This window comes from Necator americanus, chromosome II (assembly GCF_031761385.1).
Source record: "Necator americanus strain Aroian chromosome II, whole genome shotgun sequence".
NCBI classification, from domain to species: Eukaryota; Metazoa; Nematoda; class Chromadorea; order Rhabditida; family Ancylostomatidae; genus Necator; species Necator americanus.
The window spans coordinates 30,821,453-30,843,271 of record NC_087372.1 but is presented as its reverse complement, the minus strand read 5'-3'; the positions used below and the strand labels follow the sequence as shown (position 1 = coordinate 30,843,271).

General features: G+C 39.4%; 2 protein-coding genes across 4 annotated transcripts; both read right to left on the bottom strand.

Annotated features, from left to right (window-relative positions):
• Positions 1 to 4,714: 4,714 nt before the first annotated feature.
• RB195_020003 (uncharacterized protein) lies at positions 4,715 to 6,931 on the bottom strand (the record flags this gene model as incomplete). Of its 2 annotated transcripts, none has more annotated exons than XM_064188110.1 (3): positions 4,715 to 4,836; positions 4,919 to 4,994; positions 6,845 to 6,931. In XM_064188110.1, 3 exons carry the CDS (start codon positions 6,929 to 6,931, stop codon positions 4,715 to 4,717), a joined length of 285 nt encoding a protein of 94 aa, XP_064043991.1. The 2 variants fall into 2 exon arrangements, with proteins under 2 accessions (XP_064043991.1, XP_064043992.1); XM_064188111.1 differs by having other exon boundaries at positions 6,845 to 6,847.
• A 498-nt stretch (positions 6,932 to 7,429) lies between these two features.
• RB195_020002 (uncharacterized protein) lies at positions 7,430 to 20,308 on the bottom strand (the record flags this gene model as incomplete). Of its 2 annotated transcripts, none has more annotated exons than XM_064188109.1 (7): positions 7,430 to 7,669; positions 9,382 to 9,483; positions 9,536 to 9,641; positions 10,342 to 10,408; positions 12,125 to 12,230; positions 16,381 to 16,512; positions 20,174 to 20,308. In XM_064188109.1, the coding sequence occupies 7 exons, from the start codon at positions 20,306 to 20,308 to the stop codon at positions 7,430 to 7,432; spliced, it is 888 nt and encodes a 295-aa protein (XP_064043989.1). The 2 variants fall into 2 exon arrangements, with proteins under 2 accessions (XP_064043989.1, XP_064043990.1); XM_064188108.1 differs by lacking the exon at positions 20,174 to 20,308 and adding an exon at positions 19,389 to 19,424.
• Positions 20,309 to 21,819: the final 1,511 nt, after the last annotated feature.

Here is a 21,819-nt window from a genome sequence, read left to right as displayed (position 1 = left end):
TCAGTCTTCGCTGGCCGGGGCATATGCACACCTTACTGCTCTCGTCCCTGCCCACATTGTCGCTGCTCTACTTTTTTTTCCGAATTTACACATTTGATCTACCGGTTGACTGCATGTGCATCCATCGTAGCCCCGATCCAGCAGTGCACCTCTCTTCACTTTGTTCCGACGCACGCAAATTATTTTTTTTCTAAATTTTGGTTTCTAGATTTGATTGTAGTGTGATCGATTTATTGATTGTAGAATTCATGGAATTTCATAGTATCTTGTCGCATCTTTTTGCGTTATTTTACGAGTTTGCTGTTCATTGATTTTCTAATAGGTCGAAGACGTCATGGTGTGAGAATGAGATTTGTGCAGATACTTCTTAGTCGAATTTTGTGTTGTTTGCTGATTTTTCTTTAATAAATATTGATTTTTGAATAATATTTTCTTTTCATTTAAAAGGACACGTTGTGGTTAGATGTTTTAAATCTTGGGCATCTTGTGCAATAACTCTTTTTGGAGAATCGTTGAAATAATAACGCAAAGGTGTTTGAAACCAGATATGTTCCGTTACTACGGCTTACATATGGCTTACATATTCGTTACTTACATATGGCTACACCTTGGTACCTCGGATTGTTTTCTTTAGCTGGAGTCAAGAGTGACAATGCTCGTAAACACTCTCGAAAAATGCTTAGAATATTCCAAGGAATTATGATGGGGAGGTAGCATTCTTCCGAACCCCGACACTGAGTGTTCAAATATTCGACAGCTTTTCTCTGTGGCAAGCAGGTAGATTTGACACATATAACAAGGAAAGAGGATAAAACACTTTTTAGAACTGGGAATTACAATTTAATACTTCAAGGGGTCTACGTCGTAATTTTATACTCATTCCTTCATGTTATGAGCTGCACCAACAGTGCAATACCACAGCTGCACCTTCATTTGCTTGTCTTCCAGCTTCTCCAAATCTTCTAGTGGATTCGAGATTCAAACTGTAAGTTCACCTCGAGATCCATTCGATGGTGGAGGTATTGGAATTGAAGCTGAAACTCACCGTGCGCAGTTCTGCCGAAAAAAAGGGTAGCTGATTCCAATGAGAATGTCGAGCGATCCTCCTTGCTGGGTAAGAATCAGTGGCAATTTATGGTGGGTGACCAATAATTAGCGCAACAGTCACGACTAAAATTATTGGTGGCTGGCGCAAGACGACCAGCCAAAGTTCCTAACCGGGTTCTTATGCACGAAGTATTAAAGTGGTTGGTCAGTATTATGAGAAAATTTTTGATTTGTAAATATTTTGTAGTTAGACAAGTTCAAAACTCATAGAAAAGGAAAGAATTTGTTCACATTGGTTGATAAATTTGAGCCTAACTTATTCGCTAATAACCAGTTAATCGTCGTTAGCCGCAGTTGAAATGAAATGTGCAGCAGATAGATCTAAAACTGAAATCACAGCGCCTACGTTTTCCTTTAGAGAAGGGTCAACTGAATACACCAGTGTGGGACAGAAAACAAACACGACCTCACTTTTCTGTACAGAATGCGCTCCAATTGTTTATTTAGCTTATTTTCTCACATCATTTTCTAACAGAAGAATTCTACCTGCTGAATGATTGCGTCAAGAACAAATTACTTTCTTCTGAACGCCAATCATCAATCCTATTCAGATGAATCTCTTACCTAGTAGGAGAAGAGGAACTTTGAACAGTAATTTCTCCTCTTCTTGTCCTCATCGAGAAAATCAACATCGATCTTAAACTTGGTGCCGTCTATTTGATTCGAAACCTGCAGATACAGCCTATTTTCTCGGACGTTTTCTGTATTTCTTTTAGTTGATTTGCTTGAGTTGTAGTCAGGATTGGTATCAAACTTAATTTATTAACAACCAAGACTCGCTTACCTTAAAGAAAAAAGAAACCCAGTATACTCCCCCCCCCCCCCCCCAAAAAAAAAGATCGGGGAACTCGAAGAGCAACACATTCGCACACAACACACATTTGATTAAAATTCTGCTTATTGTGCAGTTAGCAGCCTAAATCCGAGGTGCATTATCGGATGTCCTGCAGCGCTTCCGGCCCTATGCTTTGCAACACTGTTATAGCCTTGCCCGAAATGCCTGGAGGTGAATGTTACTAAGGGGAAGTTCTAGTTGACATACATTCGAACACGATTACTTTATCATCTTCAACTTTTCTTCGCAGAACTGAGTTGCAAATTAACACACTAAATAACCTCCCCAAAGAGGCGAAGAGGCGGAAGAAAGGGAAAGCCAGTTTTGAATTGATTTTCTTAAGCTGTAGCCAAGATTGGTATTGATCTTCTTTTATTAAGGGCAGCATACCACGAATCTGAGGTGGTGCGGATTTCAGGTGAAGTATTTGTACACGGGATAGTAGATTATGGACAGGGGTGCGATTCCGTAAAAAACGGCCCGGTAGATGCGCGCGTGCACAAGGCTGGCGCGCTCCAATCAAACTCCTTGTGGAAAAAAGTGCGCCGTAACGCTCGAAGCCGTATCTTCCGGACCGTTCTCTACGGCCATTAGGGAGAAATGGACGGAATTCCTCTCCTCTCAATAATCTACGATCCCGTATACGAATACTCCACCGGAAATTCGCACCACCTCAGATTCTTGGGGTGATGCCTTTAAGCAACAGCTAACGTTTCGGCGTTATCGCCTTCATCAGAGCCTGAAAAAAACCACTGATGACTTTGATTTATTTTATTTATTTTTATTTATTCTTTTTATTTAATAAAGGAAGATCAATAAGAAGAGAAAAAGAAGATAAGAAGATCTTGGCTACAGCTCAAGAAAACCAATTTAAGGCTACGTTTCAACATGCCAAGATTCAAAGACAGTCTAACATGGGCAAAGAGAAAGCTCTCTATAAAAAAATAAAGCAACGTAAAACAACAGCAGTAATCAATGGACAACAACTACACTACAATAACAAAAGCAAGAATTTGTCATTTTCCTGACACTCGCTGAGGTTTGTGCCTCAATTTTGATCACATTAGTCAACTTTGGGCCTTGTTAGCACTCGGGTGGAGACCGTTTCGGAATCCCAGTAGTCGGAAGTTTCCGCTTCGCATTAGATGAACAGAAAACTTAAAAATAGTTGTCTTTACAAAGGTAACTTTTACATCCGAGAACTCGGTGAGATCTGCTCGGCTACAGCCAACCATATCATGTTGAAGACACGCAATCCAGGTCGATCTATTAATAGAACAACTGCGCTCAGCCGCCTTCTCGCTGCTCCTCCAGTAAAAATTTTTCCGTATATCTCGCAAACAAATACCAAGATAATGTGTGTAATTAAACGCATGGAAGAAAATTTGGGATTTACAGTAGCACAGGCAGAGGCAGTTAAAGGCAGCATACCATGAATCTGAGGTGGTGCGGATTTCAGGTGGAGTATCCGTATACGGAATCGTAGATTATGGAGACGGGGTAGTTCCGCTCATCTCTCCCTGCATCACTGCAAACAGTCACCTCCAGAATTCTGTTTTGTGTGACGCCATCTATTGCAACGCTCCATCCCCGCCTCCGCCCTGCGATTCGTCGAAAATCAATTCGGACTGCCCCGATAGGCAGTAACGGACGCTACGCGTGCAAGGGTGGCGCGCTGCAGTAGCATTCAGGGGTCGGCTGCTTGCAGTGATTCAGAGAGAGATGAACGGAGCCACCTCGGTCTCCATAATCTATAACCCCGTATACGGATACTCCACCTGAAATCCGTTTGATTGAAGCGCATTACAGTGTGTATCGGGACCACTAGTGAAAAACCATTTAGCGCAAAGTTTGCTAGTGAAGTTCATGTGCCTCTGTATAACGTGTTATATACTTTTATAGCAGTCCCTACTACAGTGCGTATGTGTAGCTGTAAAAGATTTGAGGGCCAGGCTTCAGATGGCGAGTCTGGGCCTTAGAGGCAGTATAGTAGGAATCTGACATGGTGAAGGAATCCGCGGGAAAATCTAGTTTTGTATTGTATTGTAAATTGCGGGATCAGGGGTGGTTCCTCTCCTCTCTTCCTGATGATGGTAAGAAACGGCTAGGTAGACGACGTTTTTTGAGACGATTTCAGCTTCAGCGCGTCACCCGTGGATGCGTCGCAACCACGTGCGATCGGTCGAAGATCTTGATTGATTTTTGAAGAGTGATGTCTTCTCAGTAGCGTAATCAGAGGAAACCTATCAATAGGCTACTAAAGGGACCGGAACGTGTGCACAGAGGAGTATTCTAACATACCTCGTAATAACGAAAGTGATTCCCACTCGGTTCCTTACGACGATCAGGAAGAGAAGATTTCGGAACCACCCCCGATCCCGAAATCTACAACACCATCTCTAGCTTTTCCCGCGGATTCCCTTACCGTGTCGATTCGTGGTATGCTGCCTTTAAAGTAGTAGGCTTATGAAGAGAGTATAGGACGAAATTTCACGCCAGGATACTAAAACTCTTTCAAGCTTTCCACAATTTTTGAAAAAGTAATTTATTAACTTCTTCTCTGGCTTGAATGTTAAAAGTTCTGAAAGTATGCTGCCCTGTGACATAGTCATAGTGGACGCACCGAACGAGGTGAGCTTACGAGTGTCTGATCAGGAGTTTTATTTCCATCTTCTCGGCATCGCACTTAAATCCTTCTGTCATGTGAGATTTACTAAATGCGTACATTAGCAGTCCTTAACCTCTTTTATTACATATATCTGGACATATGCTTTATGGTAATGTAGTCATCGACAAATTGAGTTCCTCGGAAAAGTTTGAAAAGTGCAAAATGTTGATGGAACTCTCGTTAGTGAAAGTGAAAACACGGACGATGACGATTGTGTAGGAGCTCACTGGAAATAACTGAACATTCAGAAATTGTATCCTATTTATCCCAGGTCTTCACAGCAAAGAGGAACAAGTACGGTCGCTCACCTAAAAAGAATACTCCGAGAGGTACAAGCACGAACTTGTCGATTTGATTCACCACAGCAGCAGCAAGTGCGGCGTACTAAATACAAAAATACTATAAACACCGGCTAAATTTACTGGATTTCTAGAAGGAATTCCAGAAGGCTCAGCACTATTCACATTTTAGAAACGAGTTTCAAAGGTGAGAAAACGAAAGCTACGAGAAAGGTAGCGTTAAGCTTTGAATACGAACGAAAAAGCAGAGAAAAGGAAGCTTGAGCTGTGCCATCCTCATCTTTGTTCATTACAGTCAGGTCAGAACCACCTCATCCACGCTGTGCTTGTCCAGCGTCTCTCCTGCGAAATGGCAACCTGAACCGTAGCTTTTACAAGCGAGGGTCCCGCAAAGAAAGCTCTTCCGGTTCGAATTACGGAAGGTAGCATGGAGATCTTGGTTTTTTTCCGGGATTCTAGACCTGTTCGTGAATTCTTAGGTTCTGAATGTACATGTTTCTTCAACCTCTCGTTCGGATGGGGCAAAGTCATAAACAAGTCTGACCGCTACCAGCTCGTGGTGGTAGCACCTGCTTTCATTAAACGCATTCAGGCATTCGAGCGTACGCATTGGGAACGTACGAGTTATTAAAGTGTATAATGTGTGCAGCTATATGGCGAAAGATTCCCATACATTGCAAAAAGGTGTTGTCGTCCAGCACATCGCCAAAGCCCACAAGCTGAAAGGCAAACTGCCTGGAGGGAGCACGGAATATTTGGAAACAACTATCCTTTTCGTAAAATTGAACTACCGTACTTTTTTCAAGCGAGCTCCAACAAGCTGCCCTGTCCAAATTTCCGAGATATTTCTGAGTGCCGTTCGCTGGACTGCACGTATGAGGGACTTTCCCGTTATCATTGCCAGAGACTACACCATCTACTGCGGCGGTGCTGATGGAAGGAAAGTAGGTACCTGCGCGATAGCGGTAAGGAGCGACTACAAAGATCTGGTGAAGAAATTTGGCTTAAAGGCAGCATACCACGAACCTGAGGTGGTACGGATTTCAGGTGGAGTATCCGTATACGAGGTCGTAGATTATGGAGACGGGGGTAGTTCCGCTCATCTCTCCCTGCATCACTGTAAACAGCCGCCTAAGGAATGCTGTTTTGTACGAAGCCATCTATTGGAACTTTTCACCCCTTGCACCGCCTACGCCCTGCGATTCGTCGAAAATCAATTCGGACTGCCCCGATAGGCACTGAGGGACGCTACGCGTGCAAGGGTGACGCGGCTGCTTGCAGGCCCCTGAGTGGTGTTTTGTACGATGCCTTCTAGATGAGGGAGAGATGAGCGCAACCACCCGCAATTCATAATCTAGAAACCTGTGTACGGATACTCCACTTGAAATCCGTACCACCCCAGATTCGTGGTATGCTGCCTTTAACTTCGTCAAGATGAGCCTTTGTACGACTGGGGGTTCACAAAGGATGCAATCTCAGGATGCCCACGTATGCGGGGGGCGCTAAAGAGAACAGCAAGTGGACCTTCCATAACAAAGTCACTGCGCCGAAACCTAGGATACAGAGCCAGCAATTGGTCATTGTCGACGCGAATCGACGCGAATGCTTGAGCAATGGTCCGATGTGGTAGGCAAATGGTACTGTCCCTCGAAACACAAGCCAGTTAACCGTTACCGTCCGTTCGACTTATATGAAGGGACAAGCTTCGTCATCGCTTCCTCATTAAAATACAACCTGAATTACCGAAAAAAAACGCTGAAAAATAAAGCGCATGAATAACTATGGGGGTGCACTCACGCGATTCAATTCAGAATCATCTGAAGTATGTGAAGACGTGTGCGGCTTCATCATGTCATTCAAATAAATCATCTTACTTTAGGCCTTTCTTTTCCTTAATAGACACTATTTAAACAAAAAAATGGAACCAACGCTTACCATCCCGTGGAAGACTTGCTGGCGAATGGCCGGCGTAACTATGGAAATCGGAAAATGGACGTGGACGGAAAACACGAAATTTTTCATGGAAAACTAATGGAAGTTCCAACAAATCAACGACGTTTTTGGAGTGAAATCTGTTCGAGATTTTTTTCTTAAGAGAGACCATAGAGATAATTCTCAATTTCTCCCATAATCCTAAAAATTATCTCGAAAAGTCTATTGTGGAAAACAAACGGTCCTACAATTTTATTTTAGGAAATTAAGCGATATTAATAATTGGATTCGATTAGTGAGTGGATCTGTGGATTCGCTACAGAAATCATAATGTGGAATTGTTTCTTTATGCTTCATTTGTTCTTTTTAAATGTACATATGAAATGAAATAGCAGCACATTACATTTCATTGTAAAAAAAATAGAGAATCATTTATTGAAGAATAAAAATCCAAATAAAATTTGCAAATATGATAGAGCATCGATGTACAGATTTAAGTGAACAGAGAACAGTAGAAAAAAAATCTCACATACACAACGTACGATACCGGTCACGAGGTAACAATTCCATTATGGTTTGAGCTAAACACTACCTAAAAATTCCTAACGATGCTATTATCATCGCAACAGAGAACGATACAGTAACCGCACTACTATTCGGTTGCGTTCGATAACCTTCCTCTGAACAAAGTCGATTCGAGACACTGTTAAAGCTGAATCGTTTATCCTTTATTAACCATGAAGGAAGTTGTATATCGATACATCGTCGGATATCGTATATTTCGTTCGGCTCAAGACCACTTATCGTGAGGCGCTTTTTCACACCAGCCTGCAGAAATCATCTAATTAGAGGGGAAGTTCGGATTTTCTAATGTTTCTCTGCTTTCTTCTCCTCTCTGCTGCTCGCATGACTACAAATTTTTTTGTAGGCACATGAATTTTTAGCTATTTATCCTCATTTGTTACTCGACTCGTTACTTTTCACTAGCATGCGAATGAAAATGAAAAGATCATCAAGAATGAAATAGAAACCGACGATGGTTTTGTTCCCATTCCATTTATCCTCCAGAGATAGGTACACTGGATACGGGCTCAAGATCTTCCGGTTCTTGAGTCCGTATCCAGTGTATCTATATCTGGCGGTTCTGCTCAAGACCGGTGGTACGACCCGCTTTCGTGAAGCATGACTAGGTTACGCTCGGAAACCTCGTGTACACCCTCTGATCAGGTGCAGCAACAACATTCTGCAAGCCCCTTCTTCCTGCTGTCGACGTTTACCACTAATATTCGAGGAACACCCCTTCGTCCTGTTCTAAAATCGCTGCCAGCTCTCTGAAAAGTTCACGAGTGCACCAAGGTCCTGCAGAAATTCCTTAAAAATCATGCATTGACACCATGTTTTAAATATTTCAAATATCTATTTATTCCTGATGTGTACTAATTATCCCATAAATAGTGTTCTGTAGAACGAGTAACGTCGTCCAGTTGCTCTACAAATGCAGTTTATGCGCAACACTGGTGGTCCTCTTTCCTCTACTTCGTGTCCTCTTCAGAGCGGAAAAGAATCTAGATTTTGCCATCTGACTATGCTGAGAACTCATGAGGTCTAAGCTTTCGGTGTCGCGTTTTTGACTATTTTCATCGTTCGTGAAAGCACTAAGAACACAACTGTTCCTAAGAAAAATATCGTGTAAGAATCCTGTCGCTACAAGCTTCCGGAATTCGGAGCCATCTACAGTGCCTTGCCCTTGAAGGCAGTGTATCGCGAAATTGGCGTAGTGTGGAATAATGATAAAAAAATAGAGTTAAGGGTGTAGATTACGACGGTGAGCGTTCTCACGCTCAAGTCCCCCTAGTCGTCCTGGAAAACGCAGTGGGAACGGGGTTTCTTCCTACGAGGTACGTTAGAACGCGCCCCTTTGTACACGCCCAGGTTCCCTTAGCAACCTATTCATCGGTTTTACTTGCATAAACCGGTGAGGTGAACCAAAGACCTCATTGATCTTCGACCGCTCGCTCGTGGATGCGGGGCGTGCACAAAGGTGGGGAATTTAAGCAAGCGTAACACAATAATACGTAAGCTACCTTATTTTTCTAAAAGGATTTTTAGGACTTTTTTCCGTTCCACGAAATTGAGTAATATCGGGATCTCTTTACCAAAAGATAGGTTTAACGGTGAGAAGACGAGAATAAACAACGCTCCTTTAGCAGGGTATTCAACCAAAACGAGTGAGTGGGCAGGCTGCAGAAGGAAGCGGCGCTTGTGCAAGGGTGGCATGTTATGAGGTGCCTCGTAAGAAGATTCGAACACGAGAGCTGTTTCTCATGCCGTTTTTTCGGGACTACTGGAGGGATACGAGCGAAATCACGCTCACACTCATGATCTACATGTCTCACCTTACGTTTTCGTGAAGAGATGCTAACATCATCGCGATATAGTGCCTTTGAACTAAAGCTGCTCATTTTCTGCTTTTCACCTACTTGTATACTTTTCTTCATCTATGAGTCATAGTTTGAGGTGAAAAAATCACTTTAACTTACAGTAGCGGGAATTATTTGTACATCCACCACTTCATGCGTTCGTTGCACAGTCGTTGTTAATTCAATGTGAGAAGAGTTCTCAAATGGGAAGTCGACACCGGCCTGAATCAGAAAACTGAGAGAAAGAAAAGAGAATAGAACCAAAAGCACAGACCTTAACCCAATAGTCGATGCTCTCGTTCGAAGCTCTCGGCGACGAGCCAAGGATGTACCGATCCGCGCATGCGGCAGTTAAATCATTTTCGCATAGAATATCAAGCCTAGGAGGAAACTTTTTCGGATTTCACATTGATATGACTGAGCAAAATATCAACTCTTAGCACAATGGTTCAAAAAAGGTTACAATCGTGATGATGCGATACATAAGCGGCAAAATTTGACGCTGGTACTCAAAAGCCCTATGGGCACGGTAAGCTGTGCATCGACAGCTTGTTGAGCAAAAGAGGCAATGCACTAGTTTCAGCTGTTCATTTCAAATTTGGTAAAATCCTATTAACACTGGTCACCTTACCTCAAAAATTTTCGTTAGAATGTTTTTTCTCAAACTTCATCTGCTGCTCGAAAGTAGCATTCATTTTGTTAATCTTTAAGGTAAAATAAAGGTCGCACAGAGCAATATTTGTCGAATTATTTTCCTAATCCAAGCGAGTATGTATGTAACAAGAAAAATTAATGTAACTTTGAGTGGTGAATCTAATTTTTCTCTAAAATCATCACAGAAATACTTCTATGGCGAAGATGTTCTTGTCTACGAGAGAAATGTCGCTCGCAAAATATTCTTATTCGGCAAAACAATGTCCGAGAAAAAAAAGCGACATAGAATGGAAAAAAAAATAAATAAAATGTTTAGTAGTTTCACGCAAATTTCAAGATCGAAAAGATATCCAACATATACAATTTTATATTATGATATACGATACTTCACCTTTCTTTTTTCAAAAAAAAAAACGATATTTGTACCTGCATGTTTGACAACCGTCGTTCATACTGTAGCAGATCACATACCAATCGGGTATTGCAAATGCTCCTAAATCATTACTGTATGAGGAAAACTAGTAGGTCTAGATAAATCCTGACCAAATTTTAAGAGATCATTTTCTTTTCAGCCAAATCTTTCACTTTCACGTGTCTCATTCAAATTTTATAGATTGACTGAATTGACTTAGTAGAGATTTTTTTGGACTATGAGTTTTCGACATTGGAAATCCAGAGGTTAGACTTTTAGATTTTAGACCAGTGATTGTGACTGTGTGGTTTTTACCTTTTACGGCCGTATTCACTGCATCTGAATTTCGACGATTACGACTAAACAACGATGTCGTTATGTTAAAGCATTTTTCCGGCTATTTAACTTATTGAAGCATACGAACGCAAATGAGTCAAATCAACAAGAATCACCCTCCTCATTTCCGTCTTCGAAAAAAAAAACAGAGAAATCCGACTCTTTCCCTTCCTACCGTATTCTTCTATTGCGTTTAACTAAGAATCTGGAAGCGGATGTAGCACTGTCGGTAAAAGATTTGATTAACGCAGGACACTTTATCCTTTTTCTATTAACTGATAATATCTTATTACAATCTAACACACGTACGTAGCAAACGAAACAATCATTTCGCGTATGTTTTTAGGAATCTTCTACTACATATGTTTTTGTTTCCACTCTTATCTCTCCTTATGTTTTCTTGTACTTTCAACTTTTCAGATTCCTTGAATTATTCTCTTTTCGACTAAGCAAACGACTGCATTCTTACTATCAAATAGCATAGTTGAGCTCGTCAATCTCGTCATAAAAATTCAAGAACCTCTTTCCTTAAATAAAACGATTTCCATGCCAGCTATTTGCGTTTCCTTATTGGAATATAAGCGTTCCATGAATTTGCATATAGAATGACTTTTTTGAAGTAGTTCTGCTATGATGGGGGACGTTTGCGGAAGGCAGGTATAGGACGCGCGGACAAGTCCGAATGGATATGCTAATGAGGCGAGAGGTGGAAGAAGCAGAGGAACAGGAAATGAAAAATTCGAAATGCACCATAGGCACAAATCAGGTGGCTGTAGGAAAAACACCAGTTTAAAAAATTGGAAAACAACTAGTTCTGAATGTTTCTTACGTCCTGTTCTTCTGACAAAAACACCCTTCCAGGAATAAAATAATAAGTGATGACTGAAAACGTTAGAAAAAAAGTTTTTCCAGTCAACCTTGAATCCTAGTGGTCGTGTCCTGCAAACCTATGCATTTTAATTTCTTTATTATTCATTTTAGGGACATCTTCTCTCTATTAAAATAAAAACTAATTTTTTGCCTTGAAAAAGAAAAAAAACATACTATTTGCAGGAATAAAATATATGACATTGTTTTTGACCGTTTCCTTGTCCAACTACTTTATGTGTTTTCGATCGTGAAGTCGGCGAGGATGGCCTCACACACCCATCCTCAGTCATATTTTTATCGCTAACTGATGGATGCCTCTTCACAAATGATGAATCAGAGCTGTCAAGTGGTCGACGCCACCAGACAACGATTGTTATTTCAGCTGCTTTTTCCCTTATGCAAAAAAGACAAGCGCGTAGTTGCTTGACAAGACACTGCCTAACTTTCTTCAAACAAATTGATCACTTAGTGAATTTTCAAAAAAAAAGAACTTCTCACAGAGTTCACATTCTGAAAAATCTCAAGCTGATCCCAAGAATTTTAAAGTACACATTTTTGTTGGACCTGCCGATGCAAAATACAAAACATTACCATGTGGAATGTTCAGGGTTTGACCGGTGCTGTAGGTGCATTGAACTCCAGGCTTCGCCCCCACCCAACCAATCGTTGGTTCCGGTCGATCGGAGCAAAGCGACAGCTGGAATGCAAAAACTATGCTCAGAACTTGCAGAGTCAAACGTTATTCAGAAATAATTGGGCAGATAAGAATTAAGAGAAAAAAGTCCCTAAAATATTTCAACGTGGCAGTTTTTCAAAATAAAAGTTTCAGTACTAATCACACCGAAGCACCTCAAATGGCAAAATGTAACGACCTTTCGAAAAAAAACACGAAAAAGAACAACAGGATAAAAGAAATAAAATGGACAAAAACAAGAGAGCACACTGGAAAAATTACCAATAAATAATTTTAAAAAAATCAAAAAAAAATCATTGATTGCACAGAGTTGTTCCTTTTGCTGCGCGTTACATAGATTAAATATTGCCGATATCTAGTAAAAGGTAGTAAATGATTGTAATTTCGTAGCATCTGACTGCTGAATCTATTCGTAATTCTAGTACTGAGAGACTTTTCTTCTGGTACTAGAATTATAAATGAATTCTCGGATATCGAACTATTTCTGTGTATAAATGATGCTTAGGGAAAAAATGAAGACACTTTTCACTTTCTGGATTTTTAATCAGTCAACATCTTCACAAGTTGAAAAAAAATTCGTTCAAGTAAACAAAACGCACTGTAATGAAGTGGCTTCGAGGGTTGTGAGCTAAGTTTGCTCAACATTGCTACACTGTACGACAAACAATGGTTCAAGTTGCTGTCGATTTCGACTGATTTCTTTGATTTCTGTGGAGAAGAACACCAAATGTTTATTATATGTTATGCAACGTTTTACGTTCATTCCCTAACGCGCGATCAAAAAAATAAAATCCTGTACACCGGAAGAAATCCCTGACAAAAAGAAAATGTTCAAATTTTTCAAATAAAATCTTCCAGAGAAATTTTGACTCATTTCGTTTATATTTAGAAGAGATAGGTATTGCTGACATAAGACGTTAGGTCTACAGATGACCAATCAAACAAGGAGGTTCTACAGAAAATATCATCTCTTCCAAATATTTCGAATTTTCGATGACCAGACCTTTGAGATTTCGATAATGTTTATGTGTATGTGAAAATCTCAGAACGAGTGAACTGCAGCGATCTCTAGACGTCTTGAAGTAAGATTTTAAAAAAATGTCGTTTATTTAAAAATAAGACTAAAAACATCAATAAGTTTAATTTAAAGCTAAACTGAAACTGAAAAGCAGGAGCCTAACCTTGGTTCTAAGTAGGAGGTTCGGATCTACTTTTCTTGGTTTGGTTTTTTCTTTTTCTTATAATTTCGTCAGTGGTGAAGGAAGGTTGTGTGAAGGAGGAATTAGAAATTTATGTTCCTCCGGAGATCCAGGTAATTTTCTGCAATCCTCGCTCAGGATCCGAACCTCCTACTGTCTTTATGACAAAGGGTCTATGAACCTTCGGGTGATGCTCCTCCGAGCTGACAATCAAATTTCGGGAATGATGGGCTAAAATGGACCAAACTTGGGTAAATGGAAACATTGGTTGAACGTTTCAGCTAGGAAAGATGTTAAATTGATAAATGTATCAAATCATCCTAGAGAGGTGTAAGAGAGATTCTGAGGAAGTCAGAATGGGAATGCGGAACAGCAACACACAAAAAAAAATCAAAAAGATAAGCTCAGACTAAAGACCTTTCCGAAGCCGTTTTGCTTCTTAAAATGCTGTGATTTTCTATTTGGAAAAAAATGTTTTGTGTAGAGAGTGTATGTAGAGCAAAAATGAAATTACTGGCAATTTTATTACTTAAAATTCTTTTCTACACCTATCCAAGTTTTTAAAACTGGTTTACTTGTTTTTGATCCAAGCGCTTATTAGTATGTTAAATAGTATGTATGAAAATTGAAAAAAAAACGAGTAGGGGCCTCTGAACGGCACCGTCGGCCACCGTCGTCCTCGTGTAAATTGCGTTAACATCAAAATTTCGGAACAGTCCATACATCAATGGATCGCTACCATTGAGATCTATTCAAAAATTGAAACAAGTGGTTAAATCAGCAGTTGTAAAATTAGGCTTATAGAATGTCTGCTCAGTTGTGGGAGATTTGGTGGTTTGGACTGTGAATTGAATCGTCCGCTTCAGGCTCTGAAGAGGACGATCCATCAAAACGTTAGCCAATAAAATCATGTTACAAAACCTGTGTATAACCCGTAAAAATCAATACGACATAGCTAAAAATCGATAAGACGTTGAGAAAGTGTACAATGAAATGAAATTTTAAAAAATGCTCGTCTACAGATCAGTAATTGCAACCAAGGTCACATTTTTCAATAAATAAATTTTGAAGTCATAGTAGGAAGAGAATACAAGGACTTCTAAACCTTGATATTTCATCAAAATAACAAAAACGTTGCTGAACACAAAAATAATAAGTTGTTTGCTGATTATTCGGAACAGATAAATTAAACTTCAAAAGAATTGAAAGTTTTTAAAGTTTTAAAAAATTAAAGTTCAAGAAAGAGTTGAAAATTAAATAAAGTTAATCGCCCCCTTTCCTGAAATTTTGGTAATATGTTAAATTGTGATTTTTCCTTCATATTTAATCTTTTTTACAAGGAGTAGAAAAAGACGGAATAGCCACCACAATCGTGACTAAGCAGAATTGTATCTGAACCTCCTAAGACTCTTATTTTAGATGGGAGGGCAAAGTTTTCTCGTACAGTAGACCTGCGCCAACTCCTGAAACCCCATTTTTCATATGTTTAGTTTCATTTTTCTATTTTACTTTGCGACCCTATGAATTTTTTGCAGCAGACTGTCAAAACTCATGCGAAACTCTTGAAGTTCATAGCGTACTGCAGTTTAAGAGATTTTTTTCGCGATGAGCGTTCTTGTTCCGCTGTAGCACCGTCTTTTCCGAACTTTCTATAGGAAACAAGAATATGAACAAACTTTCGCCAGGTTTTTTCGCCACCATTTCAACGTTACATGCATTTGTTTGCGAAAATTTGAGTTCGCTGTCACATTTCATGTTAAATGATGTCGTTTTCAAAACGATTCCAGATTCTTTGCCTGCTGAGAGACTACGCGGCCTGGTGGGACTGGTCTTGCGCCCCCGCTGATGCTGAGACCACGTAGACCCACTGGGAATCATGGCTGGATAATGGGAAGAATAACATCATGTGGATGTCAAATCCACATGTTGACACCACAGTCGAAGATATGGGTGTAGAAAAATTGTAATTGTGTTGTAAAACATTTCTAAGATCATTTCCTGAGAAAGAAAAGAAATTAAAGGATTTCACCGTAAATATGGTGATTATATATTTTCTGGCGCTAAATTAAGTATTGGCAGCTTTTCCCATGTGAAGTATCCGTGTTAGGGTTAATTCTCGAACATCAGCGTTATTGATTGACTTCAAAAAAAGAAGAGAGGAGTTGATTTGTGCAGAATCACGATCAAGTTTATTTGTTTAAGTTGTTATTTTTTCTAAACCCATCATATTAATTGAAAGCTATAATGGAATAGTCATTTTCTTTTTTAAAAAGAAATTTATTAAATCCGCTTAAAAACTTTGCCTTGACAGTTTTTAATCACTTTTGATCCTTTGTTTGGTTTAACTTTTTAAAATTTACTTTCTAGCTTAGTAATTTTGTGAATTTGATGTCTTTATTCCACGTTTTGCATTTTGCGTGGTGCTCTAATATTTCTACCGCTAATTATGTATCTAAAAGATAAAAAAGGATAAAGCAGTCGTGGTTCAACCTCTCTGGATTACGCATTCGACTTCAAAGTCAAAAAACTAAAAACTTAAAAGCTGTAAAGGTTTTGTAAACACCTATGTAGCATTTACAATGACCTCCGAGGTATTATCGATGTATCAAACTCAACTCCTTCACCGAGGTGGGAAATCCGGCTCTAATTTGTGGTAGGGATTGGAAGCATGCTTGGTCTCCTCTGCTGATAAATTTGTACGTATGAACGTTAACCGGTGATTTGCCTCAAAATCAATCGAAATGTTTGAACTTTCGCGTCGTTCTTTCGAAAATTGCACAGAACGGCGCCCGATTACGAGGAATTCCCACATTTAAATCCGGAGCATAGAAGGATTCGATGAGTACAATCACAAAAGCACTCAACGATTTTCTGCAGTTTTGCCGTTTCTCAAGGAGGAGATTTCATTCGTTTTCTTGTTTTCGACAAAAGAAAATAAGGTCAAGTAGCAATACCTGCAACTCTGAATACATATCATCCGCGACTTTCGGGAATTCGGCCTCGTACACAACTCGAGAGATCTTGAAATTTGACGGTTTTTGTATGCCCCAGATCTTCACACTTGTCACATTGCAGCAAACTTGAAGCTGAAAATAAAATCGAGTGGTTGTGATCGTCGGGAAACAAAAGAAAGTTTGAAAAATTTGCCGTAAAAAATGGAAAGTTATTTCATATAACCTAATATTTTGAAAGAGGATGAAAAATAAGATGTTCATTGTAAATAAAATGACACAGCAACAATTTGGTGTCCATATTTGCAAAGTTCCAAAATTAGTATCGAGTTTGATAAGCTGTACACGAGGTTGTTAAATAATTTTATTGGCTAACGTTTCGGCTATATCGCCTTCTTCAGAGCCTGAAAAGGGCGATTCAATCTACAATTTAAACGACCAACCTCTCCACAACTAAATACTCTAACACTCTAACACTTATGGATTGGCCACTTATTTTTTCACACAAGCATACCCTTTACAATTTCACCGTTTCTTAATCACACATTGATAATCATCCGTCGATGTTTTCATTATGAGTGGTGGTCTATCACAGTGTGATATCTGCTTGGAAGGGTCACAATTCCCCAGGACCAGATGCTGAGCGGGTGAGACACAAAGAACAACTTAGCAATGGATTTAATCCCAGTGAAAAAATGATCTTTTTTGCTCTGGGGGAGTGCTTGAGGGTCCGGAACGCACTGTGGACAACTCTCAAACATCCACAACTTATTCCCAAGATCTCGCCCTATCGGATGTATGCTGCTTGCTCCGATCCCTTTAAGCATTTCCCGTAACAAAAACGGCTCAATTCTTTCACCGACCTCAAATCCGCTGTTCAGTTGTACTTTGAGTTTCAGCCGTCCCGCTTCTGATTCCAAGGAGTTGTAACCCACCTAAGGAGATGGAACACTATATGACAGACATTCGTTGTAAATAAATCTACTGTTGATCATCAATGTGTGATTTTGTGATTAAGAAACTATTAATTAATTATTTGATTAAGAAACTATTAGAAGTTATAAAGGGTATGCCGGTGTAAAAAAAAATTAAGTAGCCAGCCTAATAAAATCCTCGTTAATACACTTAATTTAAGTTGTCGTTTAGCTTTTAATCAACTCAGTTATATTAATTTTCATGTAGAATACTTCTCCCACTTCTGCGCCTTAGGAAATATTAAATATCAACATGTACACTAGACTTCCACCTCAGTCAAATGATTTTTTATGGAAGTTAGTAAACGCCACCTGTCCATAATTGTACATAATCGCATGCCTCTACATGTGCGAAAGAAAGGAAAGTAACAAAGACAGACGATTTGTATACTGAAAAAAAATAAAAGTCAACTGGAAATCTCCTGGAGTATGTTGAAAATTATTGTGGATTAAGAAAAACACAAGATATACTGTTTAAGCTCCTCGGCATGTGAGAAAAAAAAGGTTGATGAGCTTTCAATTAAACTACAAACGTTCTGTGAGGAATGCAGACTTTTTAAAATGAAAAATATAAAATTGGAAATCTAGAAAGTGTCCATATAGTTTTTCCCATAATGCTGCATCAAAGCATTTCTAAGAAATTGCAGTTGCAGCTCGTCCATTATGGAAGCCACTGCGTTCACGGTTTGTCATTCCTTACATGCTCGACCTATTCTATTCATAATTCTTCTGGTTATTTCTTCTTTCATCCTGGAAGAGGGAAATTCAAAAAGTTCTTTAGTTCCTTCTAGCAAACCGGAATGGTATATTGAAAATTTTAGGATCGGTGAAGAATCAATGAAATATCGTCGTGTTTTACTGTTATCGATACTGTTCGGTGAAAAACACTTTCTTGACAGTTTCTGATCACCTTACTGGATGCGTTAATCAATCGAAAAAAGATAGAAGTGATTCAGAAACCGGATTGTTACCGTTATCGATTAGTTTTTACCGCACAAACACTTCAGTCTGTATCGTTTGCAAATGTTCTTTTCCACAAACAATTGTTGAGGTACTGTAAACAAAGCAATGTGCTGCCAAGCTAATTCCTTATGTAAAGAAAAAGGATCAGAGAAGAATGTAAAATGAAAAGATCAGAGTTTTTGAGAACATTTTCCTGAGATCATTTTTTTCCGTCATCCTCCCCTTAATTATTCACAGAAGAAGTAAATGTCAATTCCAGGAATCAGCGGACACGGAAATGCGCAATTATTTCAATGATTATGTCAGAATACCAGATAATAACAGGGCTGCAATGAGAAATAGTCGAGCATTTGACTGAGACTAGTACATACCTCAGAAAATATGTAGGTCTTCTATCTGTACTTGATTTGTATCTAGGTAATTTGATTTTTTTCCTTCAACATCTCTCCAACATCACGAAGGGTTGAAAAATGATGAAAATTGCGATTAAGAGCTGCTTAAAGGGTATTAAAAATTTTAGTCCTTAAAATTTATAATTATTATAAAGCAGATAAAGAGAGAAGTCGCAAAAAAAAACAGTTTTAGCAAATTTCTGCTGCTTACAATTCTCTAGAAGAATTGCTTGCATAGGACGTAGCTTACGTAACCTACTACTACTTAAGCTAGTCCTAAATATAAAATAGGTGGCTTAACGCTCTGTCCAAAGAAAATTTTGAATTTATGAGAAGGAAACTCGATCAAGGCCATCTATGCGAATAAACTAAGAACAGTGGAAAGGAAATCCAGCACATGCGAGGAATTTCCAAGGGATATTTAATAAGGCCTATCCAGAGGACGAACAAATACATGCCCGCTGCTCAAACAATTCGCCTAAAATTGGAGAAAAAGTGTCTTAATGCACAAAAAACTGAAACGTTTAACATATATCTAACGCGTGAAGACTGACGCAACTGCCAGAGGATTAGCTAAGTGAAGAAACGTGTCGCATTTTCTCGAGAAAAAAAAGCGTTCATACTTTTCAGAGAACAATTTTTATCCTACGGTGTAAAAGTGACATGCCATTCACTCACTCACCGTCACTGAGGGATCAGGAATGATTGAAATGAACATCCTGAAGAAAAAGAATATGACAAGGAAGAATCGATCAATAGATGATTGAAAAAATTGGCTGTTGGAAATTAGAAGGGCAAATGTATAGGTAACTAGCGGAAAAAAATACACGACAAAATCAGGAGCGTTTGAAAAATGGTTGTGTTAGAAAATCGCCATTAGAACGAAAAATCAAAAGAATTAACCGAAAAACGACGATTCAGGACATTATCGATCAAGAAATGGGCACTCGCAAAATAAGAAGCAAGCACTAGTGAATGAATGTAGAGAGCTTCTACCAATCCTTGTTTCTGAACCGAGAAAAAATTAAAATTAAACGAAAAAGAATTAAAATTTGTTGCTGGCAGAAATCGCTTTTGATTCCCTTGTGGTCGGACATATTAACATAAAATTAATGTAATATTAAGGCAAATTACGATGAGCTTTTAAAACTATGCAGAAAAAAAACTCCAAAGATGAGACCTGATTTTAGTGTAAGTGTCATGAAAATTTTCAGGATTTATTTCTGTACTAAGGGAAATGACCATAATTCTGAATACCTTATGTACGTTATAAAGAAAATCTAATATAATGTAGCGACTTAAAATAAAGCTATAATCAAATTTATTGCCTCGAACACTTTGAGTTTACCCGCTTAAGAAAGAAAAGAACTTGCCGGATATTCCAAATAAGAACAAAAACTGACAGTGGAAAAAGGAGCAGATTTTGACTTTCGCAGCTCTAATCAAATGGTGGTCAAAACTACTTGCCTGGATCCCCTGCTCATATCCGAGGCTCTGTCGAGAACTCCAAAAGAGTTCACAAGACTCAGAGGGTCTAGGGAGGATTTGTGCGACTAATATGAGTAGAAGAAGCTGCGATACACATGACGACACCGGTGACATGGCCACTGATCATCTGCGATGGTGGTAGAACGTGGGTCGGCGCGCTCGGTCGGCCGAAATCTATCCCTTTTAGTGAGAGTGTGCTAGAGATGCAGAGCGCACCTGGAGGAAAGCACCGTGATTGCGATGCGCAGACACGTGTTTACAGTCGGAAAACATCGTCAGAAAATATAGCAAACAAATGGATGTACACATATAAACATACACATTTGATGCGGATGTTCGTGGGAAAGATGTAAAGGAATCAGTGAAACCCGTTGACATTTCCAGAGCATCAGATCACTTATGACCTAGGTTTCATGAAAAAAAAAACAACTGTCAGATCTCATCGATATAACTGCCGTGAACCGATGTGAGTAATTTATCTCTGCCGACAAGCGGAAAGTCTGATGTACACAGCCGAGAGTGCATGGCTACTGCAGGTCTGTTAAGCGAAAGTTTTTGATTACGGGTGCTCTGAAGGAAACAGCCATGAATTTGTAATCTGTACCCTTTATGAGCCTAATTTTCCTTCTACGGCATTTCCCTTTCCTTATCGTCATATTTTGGGCATCTTCATGTTTTTTTTTCCCTCAAACCCAAAGAGCCATTTAAAATACGACTTCGATATGTACATGCATCCATGAAAGGTGAGTATATCGCCACATTTGTGAAGTGAATAGTGCTTATTGAACGGAAGATTCGTCGCGGGTATTTGTTGACGGCACGTTTATACTTCTGCCACTCTAGTAGCATCATAGGAATCTATTCCTATCCGAGCAGTTTGAGGAAGAAACCAAAATACAGTATCGAGGAATCGGCTGCATTTATGTTTTCTTTGAAGGGAGCGGTAAGTAATGTACTGCGGGATTTTTGATGTAAGCATCGGTGCACGTGTATACAGTGGAGTGAAGTTTACGGGTATGAGGGGAACATTCTCTACAAACCCACAAAAACGCGCGTAGGGTAGCCTTATGTGATTTCGTCTCGCCATCGATACAACTTATTACGCAATATAACGCGACCTGCCCTCATCTAATGTCCGCTATCCAATTATCATGAGTTTTTCCAAGTGAACATAAGAAGCTGCCCCATCTTCACAATCACTGACGCGTTGCGGATTGCTCGCATTCTAGCAGCCGTAATGAGTTGCGTCGTTGGGAACGCAAAAACACACAGGACTGTTACACACATTTTCAGTTTTTCTAGATTTGTGAAGAGGAGAGGAAGCGAGGTAAATCCCTCACAACTCGTGAATTACACCTCTACCACTATTTACTCGTGCAGAAAATGTATGATATGCTCTCTTTGATCATCATTTGCCACAGACACAGAAATACGCTCATGTCATCTTTCTGACAGTTGTGAAAGTAACCAGTTTTGACACATTGATCAGGCCAAAAAAACTCCGATTCTGCGAAAAATACCTTTTCACTTTTTTTGAGAAGGAATCTTTCTGTTGATAGGCCAGCATTTTGCACTTTCTCCGTTATTATTCATCACACGTCTCCTATTTTTATTTGACTTATTTT